The sequence below is a fragment of the Carassius carassius genome, chromosome 13 (assembly GCF_963082965.1).
Source record: "Carassius carassius chromosome 13, fCarCar2.1, whole genome shotgun sequence".
In the NCBI taxonomy this organism is placed as follows: domain Eukaryota; kingdom Metazoa; phylum Chordata; class Actinopteri; order Cypriniformes; family Cyprinidae; genus Carassius; species Carassius carassius.
Window position 1 is genome coordinate 18,397,017 of NC_081767.1, and position 12,829 is coordinate 18,409,845.

The window sequence follows — 12,829 nt, forward strand, 5'->3', positions numbered from 1 at the left end:
TTTCATTTATTTTTTTAATCAATGTCTTGCTTAATAAAAGCACACCTTTAAAAAAATTATAATAATAAAAAAACACACTAAAATTTTGAATAGTAATGCCTAAAATTTAGCCAAAAAATGTCATATTGCCTAATATATTTTCACTTTGTTTTTTTTTTTATCAAACAATAAAGGTAATCATTAAATATCACCAAATTCGTATTCTGTCTATAAGATATTACACACTATTCAGTGTGACCGTATAATAAACAGTATAAATAAATGCTAGATTGTATGTGATGCACAGTCGTACTTGATGAACTGTGTAAAAAGGCCTGTGGTGCTGTAGATCATACGAGCAGCCTGAGACTCTTCTATCTGAGAGCGAGAGCAAATCAGGGCATCATCCATATGGCCCTCTTGATGTAATATGGCCTGAAAGAAAGATGAAGAAAGAGCGAAACAGTTTGGTTTAAATGTAAGATCATAAGAAACACAACAGTTGAGGTATATGAGTTGGTATCATGTGGTTTGTAGTTCAGCGAGCTTCATACCCTTCTCTTCATGGTTCCCAGGCGAGCCGCTTTAGCATCTAAAGCAGCGTATGTAAGCCACAGTCCTTTGGAAAGATGCTGCATAAAACACATGGACTCGCCATACTTGATCTCAGGAACACCCATTCCTTCCACATCTCGCTTCTTCTGAGCCCCCTCCACCTTCTCCTGTTCTCCAGGAATGAGTAATGCCGTTAGAATTTGAGAACTAGTCGAATGGGCAAAATAAAAAGCTGATTTTTTTATTTATACAAGTTCTAACCTACCTTTGATGCACAGAAACAGAAGGCAGACAACTTGGTGTTGGCTTTCTCTGGATCCAGAACCATGAGACCTTTCTCCTCGTCCAGAGACAGGTACCTACCCGTTGTGATGTGGCGTACGCGGAAGGCCTGGCACCACTTCATGTGGCTACCGCTCCAACTGCAGAGAAATTACAGGTATGTATTACAAAAAGTATATAGGAAATAATATTTAATAAGTATGTCACAGTTAAAGAGATGAGAGATTTTCTCACCCAATTCTCAGAGGCTCAAGTCTCCATAATGAACGGGCCTGACTACATACCGCCCCTCCTTCATATTGTGCAATCCTAGAGAGAGAGACTGACGTTACTATCATTTATGTTAAGCATTCACTGTTAAATACACAGTATAAGGAGGCTAGCCAAACATAATAGTTAATTTACTGTACATGTAGGTGGTGAAGTAAGACAAATAGCTAATGTATGTGTGTTCATAGAGTAAAGATACTGATCTTACTTTCGCTGCTCTTCACCCTGATCAGGTGTTGAGATGGCCAGACACTCATCCATGTGACCATGAAACAGTCTTATGACATGACCTCCAGTTAAGTACCCTGGAGAGAGCAAATATAAACACAGAGCACAGATAGGTTACATTTATCTTTCAAAAAATACAGAGATATTTCAGAACATTTTGCAGTTTTTGTATTTGCTGAACACTTACCCTCTGCCAGCTCACAGCCTGAACAGACTGGATTCATGTTCCATAAGGTCTGCATAAAGGAGGCATCTACCATCAGGTCCCCGCTGGCATATGACAGATGCTGCAGAAGATATCACAGACACCAGCTGTCAGATGCTCAGAGAATCATGGTTGATATTATTATTAGATCACTAAGGATGTAAAAAGTCTCACTAGGTATCTCTCTGATGACACGCTAACCAGGATGAGGTCATCTCCTACCCTGACCTTCTCACCCTCTGACCTCTGTTTGGATGCAGGATGGATGGTCCACCAACATGCTTCCCCTGAATATACAAAGACACAAAGAATATGTCCAGTAAAAAAGGGAAAACATGCATAGTATTTCAAAAACTGCTATAACCCAAACAAATGCTTAGAAATATTACTATGTAATAGGTTTTACAATATATAATAAGACAAAGTAACTGTTGTGTTTTTTGCTTGTGTCATTTGTGGGTATTGTTTGTCAGTCCTGGAGTTTGCCTCAGCACCTGAAAGTTTCTAGTATGCCTGTTAAGACGTTAATTAGCTAGGTGTGTTTAATTAGAGTTTGCGCTAAACTCTGCAGGACAACCAACTGCCCAAGGCCAGCATGAAAGACACTCAGTACAGTTGATGGGCCACTGCTGCACATAATCACAAAAGCTTATCATTTGCACATGTTTTTAAGCCTTGCCAATATTCAAGAGATTTTAAAGCATTCAAGCACAAGAAGACGCGAAAGAGCTCAAATGAGTTCTCTGTGTTCAGTGCTCATACAGAGAGCTGCGTCTCAGACAGCACATAAACACCTTACTGAGTTCTCTTTTACATCTTCAAATACATAAAAAAGTGTGAAATACCCATTTTGGTGAGTACTCAAAAAACAAATGGTTATGTCTTAAAGGAGCATTGCGTAGGTTCTGAAATTTCTAACTGTTACTGACACCAGTGGCCGTTAGAGGAACTGCAGCCAGTCTCATGCTCGTTCTCAGTGCGCACGCTCTATTTTTTTTTTTAACTTACGAGGAGTGTCCGTGGGTGTCTGAATTGTGCTGGAGGCTGGTCGCTTCTTTCCATCCGCAGAGTCCATTTGAAAACACTATTGCCGCTGCTTACTATAATGGCTGGCGTGCCGTACGGTTGTAAGCCCAAGTAGACGAGAACGCGCATGACGTCACATTTTGTGAATTTTCGTGCCAATTCGGGCCCGACTCCTCCACACATAATTGAGCCTACAGGCTGAAAGAGTCAACCGTGGTGGACAGTCGAGGTGTCATTCTTTTTTTACATCATGGTTGGCTTATACATGTACAAATGAAAACTCTATCTTAAAGATTTTTTCGGTAAAAACCTCCACATAGCTCCTTTAAGTGAATGTAAACAGTTGAGAAAGAAATCGAATGTGTATCATTATATTGGATCCATGCATTGTGTCTTAAAATGACAGCGCCAAATTTATTAGTTGTTGTCTGTGTCCTTTGATAGTAATCCAAGAAAAAAAACAGAGAAAATCCCTCACTGCTCTTGGCTGAATAACTTTTGTAGTTTTAACAGGAATAAATCTATATTTAATTTATACAGTGAAGACTATGCAATGTTATTTTACATTTGATTAATCAGTTTCTGAACCTGAACACCTACAAACTTGAAAAAAAGCGTTGTTCATTGATCATTGTTTAATTTGTATCTTTGTTGTACTGATTTATTTGTGCTGTTTACACGATTTCAAATGGGGCCCACGGGTACAACCTGCACCAGGGACCCGCAAACCCCAGCTACGGCCCTGCTCCTGGTCATTACATGTACCTGTAGAATCCTCTTGCAGGCCCACATCAAAGGCCAGCTTGTCTGTGAGTGAACGTGATGTCGTCAGGCAGCTGAGATACTGTAATTCAGGGTAACACACATCTCCCTAAAATTAGTGCCATCACATTAAAGGTCAGTAAATGGTGAAAAGGACCCCTCATGCATCTCTCACCATGCTAGAGTGGTAGTGTCTCAGGAGGATGGCATGGCCATAGAGCAGCGTTCGGTGTCCCCCTCCCTGAGATGACTGGAGATTGAGGAACAACAAAGAAAATAAAGTCAAAACAATTTCCTTGTACACAAATAGTGCTGTAAGGACTATGTTGGATAGTAAACGGCAGCATTTTACATAGGAAAGGGAAGAGCTCCACCATTTTCACATGGCGACAACAGTGAGACATAAGAAGAGGTAAACTGAAAAAAAAACTGTTATGAAAGGACAGAGGAATAAAGTACCAAAGATTTCTTTACATACTGTAAGTTCACATTCACAGGAAGTGGGTTACAGTACCATGGAGAGAGCATACATACAAAAAACAACCAATGGACAGAAGAGTCAAAGAGTCAAAGGTCACATTCAGCCGTCACGAGGACAACAAACACATCCTGTGGACGGCTTACCTTTTCTCAACATCCAGTAAGGTTTAAAAGCAAGAAAACACGATTACTGTGGCTATTAGTGAGTTTTGTCTATAGTCTCATACTATTTATGAGTATGATTACATAAGTGAGAGAGAGAGAGAGAAAGAGAGCACAACATAGCAGACCTTAAAGAGATGGCTCGCCCCAAAAAATAAAATTTTAACATTGTCTATTAACCTAACAATATGTTGCTCCAAATCCGGTTTTGGATGACAGAATATTCATTATTGAGTAAATTCACCACAACAGCTGTGTCGTTCTGGAATGGGTCAGCATGTCACTTCCCCATTTGCTTGTCTATATTAGCATTGGCTCGGGGGTCTTCTCAACTGCCCAGGTGTCAGATTCTTGTAAAATCTATATCTAAATTTTTTTTATGTAATTTAAATAAATAAATAAATAAAATATATGACTTTATGTGAAAATTTTATACTGTAATGTCTTGTTTGACGAGTCAATGTCTATGGTGTAACCCAATATTTCAAAGTATGCAGAAAGAGTCACTGTGGTCAATAAATAAATAATAATAATAATAATAATAATGGAAAAATCTAAGTAAAATCAGGGAAATTGTCAAAAGTCGGTCAGGCTCATCACTCAGCCACTCACAGTGCACTCCCTCACCTGAGTATTAATAACCAGCACCTGTTCACAATTCAGTCATCAATTCACCACCACATAAAAGCACACACATCAGTCAGCAAGTTGTCCGATCTTGTGGCTACACAGCAGAACTTTCCTCTGTCATAGTTACCTGCATTGACTCATAAACTTACCTCTTTGCTTACCTCTTCTCCAGCAAGAATCTCCTCCACTAGTGAATCATGTGATCATCCAGTGAACTTATCTTCCAAGTCTCTATCTCCAGCATCAACTGAGGTCTGTGCAACCGTTCAGCAGCCCTGGTCACCCTCTGCTCTGTAAGAAGAATACTGGTGTTATCCTATCGCAAACTATCTCCATACCCTCTCACCGAAGAATCCACGTACCTGCATCTCTCCCACTGTCTTTCAAATTACCTGTCTTCAGGTAATTGAGAACCCTTGCTGTGGCCAGCGCCTGGAGTGTGGCATCCCTCCTAACTGTGTTTCGTCAAGGTCTGTAACTCAAGCTTCACCCACAGCTGGCTGCGTACGATGATTCAAATGTTCTTGGAAGATTTATTCAGCTCGCCATCAGATGCTCAAATCGCCTTCAGTCCTGCCTCCAGGAGTGTTCACCAGCCAACCCAACCCAACCCAACCCAACCAACCCCACGTTACCGCCGGACCGAAAACCAGAATCCACCAACAGTCTAACTTCGACTGAGCGGCAGAGAAGGCTGACCCAGGGTCTGCCTATACTGCAGCTTGAGTGGGAATTACATCATGGTCTGTCCCCTTCGTCCTCCACGTCCAGTGGTGAGTTACATTAAACCATCTCCCATTAAGATGAACCCACTCACCACTATTGTCCAAATTACTGCTGCCCACATCACTCTTCCAGTTACCGCCCTCCTCGACTCTGGGTCAGATGGGAACTTCATCTCAGGGGTCCTCTGCCACCAGCTCCAATTACCAACTGCTGCTACAGAAACCATCTACCTAGTCACCATTACAAGAAGACCATTAAATCGGCAGCATGTCTGGTATAGTGTGGGTCTGGTACAACTGACTCTAGGCCTGTTACATATGGAATCAATCAATTTCCTGGTTCTCGAGGGCTCTACAGCAGATGTCATTCTTGGTCGCCCCTGGTTGGTGAAACTTAATCAATCATCTCCTGGTTGTCAGGCGAAGTCCTCCGGTGGGGTGACCAGTGTTTTCAATCTTGGTTCACCAATCAGCAATCTCCACCGAAAAGACCTTTGGAGGTCCTGCCCCTTAACACTACCTCCATCGAGAGTCCCTTGGAGAATCGATCCGTGGATATTCCCTCCTGCTATCAAGAATTTAGTGACGTGTTCTGCCCTCACAAAGCCTCACAACTGCCTCCTCACCACCCCCTGGGATTATGCAATTGATCTGATTCCGGATGAGCCAGTGCCTCATGGAAAAATCTATCCTCTCTCCTTACTGGAACAGAAGGCCATGGAGGAGTACATAGAAGAGGCTCTCAAACAGTCCCATTCACATCCCCTGCTGCTTCAAGCTTTCTCTTCGTGGCAAGAGTATTGTATTGATTATCGAGCTTTAAACCAAATCACAGTCAAGTTCCGGTATCCTCTTCCCCATGTCCCAGCAGCCCTTGAACAACTTCGGGGAGCCACTATATTCTCCAAACTATGGTAAATGGAATGGTAAATGGACTGCATTCATATAGCACTTTCAACAGACCACATGGCCATCCAAAGCGCTTTACAATTTGCCTCACATTCACCCATTCACACACTCATTCACACACTGACTGCGGTGTCAGCCATTCAAGGCGCCATCCAGCTCGTCGGGAGCAGCTGGGGTTAGGTGTCTTGCTCAAGAACACCTCGACACTTGGTCAGGTGGAAACTAGATCTTTGTAGTACATATAATCTCATCCATATCCAAAAAGGAGACGAATGGAAGACAGCATTTGTGACCCCTACTGGCCACTACGAATATAGGGTATTGCCTAGTCAACGCCCCTTCAGTCTTTCAGGTCTTCATGCATGCAGTGCTCTGGGAGTAGCTCAATCACTTCGTCATAGTATACATCGATGACATCCTCATCTACTCCCGGAGCCTGGCCGAACATCGCCAACGTGTCTGAACTGTCCTAGCCCGGTTATGCCAATTCCAACTCTTCCTCAAAGCTGAGAAATGCACCTTCCACCAGTCCTCAGTACATTTCCTGGTATATGTCATTGATAGCACAGGGATCCACATGGACAAAGGGAAGATCGAAGCTATCACTTCCTGGCCACTACCATCCTCCATAAAATAACTCCAATGATTCCAAGGCTTTGCCAATTTCTACTGCCGGTTCATAAAAAACTACAGCTCAATCACCAGTCCCATCACCGACCTCCTCCGCAATAAGCCCAAGTCTCTGTCCTGGACTCCAGCTGCCACTGAAGCCTTCGCCACCCTCAAACGAGCTTTCACAAGGGCTCCCCTCCTAGTTCACCCCGACCCAGAGCTCCCTTTCATGGTAGAAGTGGATGCATCAACCACTGGAGTGGGAGCAGTCCTATCTCAGTGGCAGGGGGCCCCTCCTTGACTCCATCCATGTGCCTTCTTCTCCCAGAAGCTCAGCCCGGTGGAGAGAAATTACGACATTGGAAACCGGGAGCTACTAGCGATTAAACTGACATTGGAGGAATGGCGACACTGGCTCGAGGGAGTGGCTCATCCATTTAAAGTTTTAACGGATCTCAAAAATGTACAATATCTCAGAGAAGCAAAACGCCTAAACCCCCGCCAAGCTAGATGGGCTTTATTCTTTACAAGATTCCATTTCACCATCTCCTATAAACCCGGTCCTCGAAACGTCAAAGCTGATGCATTATCCTGAATACATACTTCAGAGGAAAGTTTGGATGAGCCAGAGACCATTATACCTACTCAACTCATTTCCAGTCCATCCCAGTTTACCTCCCCGCCAGTTGCCACTGAAGTCCCACCTACTGCTCTGCCGGGCTGTCCCCCCAGACTCAGGTATGTCCCATGGACACAACGCACCCCGCTCATTCATAGCACCCATAAATCCCTAGGCACTGGCCACCCTGGGGCTGACACAACTCTCTAGCTGCTGAAAGACCACTTCTGGTTGCCCAATATGGCAGGAGATGTCGTGAGATTTACCCGGGGTTGCACCGAATGTGTCATTTGTAAGAGTCTCCGTCATCTTCCAGTCGGCAAGGTACACCCACTACCCATTCCAAACCATCCCTGGTCACACCTAGGAGTGGACTTTATTACGGAACTGCCCCCCTCGAATGGTAACACCTATATCCTGGTCATTGTTCATAGGTTCTCTAAATTATGCCTTCTCATTCCACTACAGGGTCTACCCACTGCCCATTTAATTGGGTCTTTCATCAATTTGGCCTCCCCGAGGTCATCATGTCGAACCATGGACCCCAGTTTATATCCCGAGTATGGAAGTTCTTTTTCTCACTCCTAGGTGTGACTGTAAGACTCTCCTCCAGATACCACCCACAATCCAATAGTCAAACTGAGCAGAAGATACAGGAAGTAGGTCGCTTCCTCAGGACCTTCTGCCATGGCCACCAGGACTCCTGGAACCAGTTCCTGGGCTGAGCAGAGTACGTCCAGAACTCTCTCCGCCAACCATCAACAGACCTTACACCATTCCAGTGCGTACTCTGTTACCAGCCCCCTCTCTTTCCCCTGTCAGGAGACCCCTCCGATGTTCCTGTGGTCGACTACTGGTTCCGGGAGAGTGAGAATGTCTGGGATGAGGCTCACCATCACCTCCAACGGGCAGTGCACAGACAAAAGATGGCAGCCGACCTTAGCCGAAACACCTACTCCCACCTAACAACCGGGGCAGAAGGTCTGGCTGTCCACCCGCAACATTAGGCTGCACCTGCCCTGCAGGAAACTTAGTCCCAGATTCGTCGGTCCCTTCACCATCCAGGAACATATCAATCCTGTCACCTACAGACTCCAACTCTGTCCTAAATACAAAATTCACCCCATTTTGTATGTCTTACTATTTAAACCTTTTCACCCTCCTGTCTCAACAGAGCCTGACTGGACAGAGGAACCCCCTCTCCCATTGCTTCTGGAAGAAGGATCCATCAACAAGGTCAAGGAGATTCTGGAATCCCGGTGGCGTGGTGGCAGACTGGAATACCTCATCGATTTGGAAGGTTGTGGCCCTGAAGAACGCTCCTGGGTCCCTAGAGATGACATTCTTGATCCCACACTCCTAGAGGAATTCCATACATCACACCTGGATCATCCAGCTCCACAAGTCAGTCAGGCTCATCACTCAGCCACTCACAGCACACTCCCTCACCTGAGTATTAATCACCAGCACCTGTTCACAATTCAGTCATCAATTCATCACCACCACCAAAAAGCTCACACCTCAGTCGAACTTTCCTCTGTCAAAGTTACCTGCATTGACTCCATTAACTTACCTCTTTGCTTACCTCTTCTCCAGCAAGAATCTCCTCCACTCCTAGTGAATCCTGTGATCCTCCAGTGAACTTGTCCTCCAAGTCTCCATATCCAGCATCAACTGAGGTGTGTGCAACCGTTCAGCAGCCCCGGTCACCCCCTGCTCTAATAGAAGAATACTGGTGTTATCCTATCGCAAACTATCTCCATACCCTCTCACGAAGAATCCACGTACCTGCATCTCTCCCACTGTCTTTCAAATTACCTTTCTCAAGAAACCACTGCATTCAACTAACCCTCCGCATTGAGTCCATTTGTTACACAAATGAAGTACTGTTAAATTCTTTAATCCACAAATCTAAGATTTTTAAACATTTTCTTAGATGTTTTGTACCATTTAGTACAATAACCCAATCTTGGCACCAATGAAGTGAGATGAAATACAATGAAAAGGTTTCCTCCCTCCCTCTCATTACCACCATCACTACTCTTAATTGTTTGATTCCGCTCACCTGAATTCAATGTTTGTTCATCCATCGCTCTTTTTATTCCCCTCTTTGGTGTCGAACGGTGCCACATCATAGTTCGCCAGTTAGCCAATTGCTCAGCCACTCTGTTTAGTCACTTCTAGTTGTGACATTGTTGGTCCCGTCAGGTTTTTGTTGCTTCCTCCAATTGATCTGTTTTTCTATTTTTTTCCTCCGTCATTTCCTAGACCAGGCACCTGCATCCCCACAGAAGTTTTCTTGGCCCACTCTGACACTGGCTCCCTCGCTTCTTCCTCTCCTCTCCGTTCTCTGATTCCCAAGTAGCCGCGCCATTGAGTGCCCTATGCCGGGTGTTTTTGCAAGGACATTTTAGTTGCTCATTGTTTCTGTTTGACTATTTTTCCTAATACCCTGGCTGGTTTTTGTTCTCTTTGAGGGAGTCTCTTTTTGGACTTAAAATAAACTGGTCTGCTGCTGAAGCCTGCATCTGTGTTGTGTGCCTGACAGAACGATCTGGCCAAGCTGGACACAGCAGGCACAGATTCTGTCAGAACCGCGGTCACCCAGCAGGCAGTTATTTTGGGCCAGCATGAATCCAGACTGACTAACACCACAGGGGAGGTGAAGTTCCCGGCTAGCTGGGGAGCTTACCACTCACATCCAAGAGATGCAGCAAGAAGCTGCGCAGGGGGCCCAGTTTGTCCTCTTCCTCGCCATGAGCCTGAGCCCCGATGCAATAATCCATCGCCCTATGATGGAGACCCCAACCCCGGGCCTTCTTGTACCAATGTTCCATGGTGTTTGCCCTACAGCCAAGCACATACGCACTTGTGGAGTCCAAAGTGGCTTTCGTACTGACGCGTTTAACCTGAAAAGCTTGAGACTAGAGAACATCCATCTGGGAGACTCAAGCTCCCTTTTGAAAGGGAAATGGTGAGGCTATGTGACCGCTCTGCCAGAGGTCAGGAAGCAGCCAACCAACTAGCTTGGCTTCGTCTGGTGGGTTACTCAGTGACAGAGAATGCTATCCATTTCAAGACCCTGGAAGATTCCTGTGACTGGAATGAGAGGGCCTATCGATCCATCTTCTGTGCTGGGCTAGAGGATGACATTCAGGATGAGCTGGGCACGTATGACTTGCCACATGATTTTGACAACCTTATCAATATGGCATTGCAGATCGAGGGTTGCCTTTGCCACCGCTGTCAGTTCGTTCATTCTGGAGGGTGGAGGAGTTGTCTCCTGTTTCTCCAACAGGCTCCTTGAACATTTCTTCCACTGAGCCTGGGCCTATGCAGGTGGGGCGACTTCACCTCACTCCCCAACAGAAGCAGTAATGCCTGACCTAGGGCTATGCCTGTACTGTGGCAAGCCAGGTCACTTTGCAGCAGGCTGTCCTTTATAAGCCAAAGCTCGCCAGTAAAGAGGGGGTTCCTGGTGAGCGCTACCCTTTTATTGCATCCTGCCTCCTCTCGTACTCTCCTTCCTGTCTCTATTCAGTTTGGATTTTTCTAACTCCTGCTTGGCACTGATTGATTCAGGAGCCGAGGGCAACTTTAAGGATAGCTCTCTAGCCACCCAGTGGGGAATTCCTGCCATTCCTGTTCCCGAACCTATTCCTGCCCGTTCCCTGAGTGGCACTTTAATTAATACTGTCTCCTATGCTACTCCTCCTGTTAATCTGATTGTCTCAGGCAATAACCATGAGGTGACCAAGCTGTACCTTCTTGAATCCCAGAGTGCTCCCATAGTGTTGGGGCACCTGTGGCTGGTGCAGAATGGCCCTCACGTAGATTAGTCAAGCAACTCTGTCTTGTCATGGAGCCAGTTTTGTCTCGCATCTTGTTTGGGTGCTGCCTCTTTTTCTGTGTCTGTGTGCCCTGTCTTGCAGGTAGAGGTGGCTGATTTGAGTGGAGTCCTGGCAGAGTACCACGACCTGTGGCAGGTGTTTAGCAGGTCCCGTGCCACCTCCTTACCTCTGCATCACCCTTTTGATTGTGCCATCAAGCTCCTCCCATGCACCTCTCCCCCTAAGGGTCACTTGTTTTCCCTTTCCGGTCCTGAAAGAGAGGCCATGGACAAGTATATTAACTAATCCCTCAAAGCCGGTCTCATCCGTCCCTCTTCATCTCCTGCAGGCGGCGGGTTCTTCTTTGTCAAGAAGAAGGATGGCTCCCTGCATCCCTGTATAGATTATCGAGGACTGAATGATATCACTATAAAGAAGGTAACCCTTGCCTCTTATGTCGTCTGCCTCTTAGCTTTTGCAGGGAGCCAAGGTCTTCACCAAGCTTGACATCTGGAATGCCTGGAATCACCTGATTCGCAGGAGGAGGATGAGTGGAAGACAGCTTTCAACACACTCACTGGACACTTTGAGTACTGGATCCTACTGTTTGGTCTGACCAATGCCCCAACTGTCTTTCAGGGCCTGGTTAATGATGTTTTGAGAGACATGGTGAATCGCTTTGTCTTCATGTATCTTGATGATGTTATTTTCTCCATCTCTGCAGGTGCTACAACGGCATGCCCAGTCGGTTCTGTTCTTGGGGTTCATCATTTCTGTGGGAGAGATCAAATTGGACCCCTGTAAGGTAAGGGCCATTGCCAAGTGGTCAGCTCCTGACTTTCGTAAGGCTCTGCAGTGGTTCCTGGGGTCTGCCAACTTTTATCAGCATTTCAACAGGAGCTTTGGTCAGATTGCTGCACCCTTAATGGCACTCACCTCTCCCAAGGTACCATTCAAATGGAATGTTGGGGCACATTAGGCCTTTGATAAATTTAAAGTCCCGGTTTATCTCTGCTCCCGTCTTGTCTATTCCAGACACTGAATTTTAGTTCATTGTTGGGGTGGATGCCTCTAATGTCAGAGTAGGCATGGTACTATCACAGCGGTCACACTAAGATGGAAAGGTGCATCCCTGTGCCTTCTACTCCCACCATCCCAGGCAGACTTCCAATGCGCCTCCCTTTGCCCATCCCTGCCTCAAGAGTCTGTAATCAGGATCGCTGCCTGGCATCCCATCTTCCTGGGTTGAATACGCCCATAACTCCCTTACGGCCTCTGCCACAGGTATGTCCCCATTCCAGTGGTATGGCCCTCCACAGGTATGGCCCTCTGCCGGGAGCTTCTTTTTGGACTTATTAAAATAAACGGGTCTCCTGCTGAAGCCTGCATCTGAGTTGTGTGCCTGACAATAAATGACTTCACTACTGAGGAGGCCAGTAGTTAGTAGTGAAAAAGAGGAGGAATTAAAGTTTTGTATCTTAATTAGGCTGATCTTTTTCCAGATAATTTAATATATAAACATGCCAGGAGCAAAGCATTAATAAAACTTAATGTA

General features: G+C 45.5%; 1 protein-coding gene across 7 annotated transcripts in view; it reads right to left on the minus strand.

Annotated features, from left to right (window-relative positions):
- LOC132156022 (ryanodine receptor 1-like) overlaps positions 1-12,829 on the minus strand; it is a 113,963-nt gene that overhangs the window by 72,688 nt on the left and 28,446 nt on the right. For all 7 annotated transcript variants that reach the window (XM_059564829.1, XM_059564827.1, XM_059564825.1 and 4 more), the window contains 9 exons: positions 3,483-3,557; positions 3,311-3,389; positions 1,694-1,806; positions 1,502-1,601; positions 1,295-1,391; positions 1,051-1,125; positions 800-956; positions 534-701; positions 293-414 (listed from right to left, as the gene is read on the minus strand). In XM_059564829.1, the coding sequence (XP_059420812.1) occupies positions 293-414; positions 534-701; positions 800-956; positions 1,051-1,125; positions 1,295-1,391; positions 1,502-1,601; positions 1,694-1,806; positions 3,311-3,389; positions 3,483-3,557 (986 nt within the window). The remainder of the gene's footprint in view (positions 1-292; positions 415-533; positions 702-799; positions 957-1,050; positions 1,126-1,294; positions 1,392-1,501; positions 1,602-1,693; positions 1,807-3,310; positions 3,390-3,482; positions 3,558-12,829) is intronic.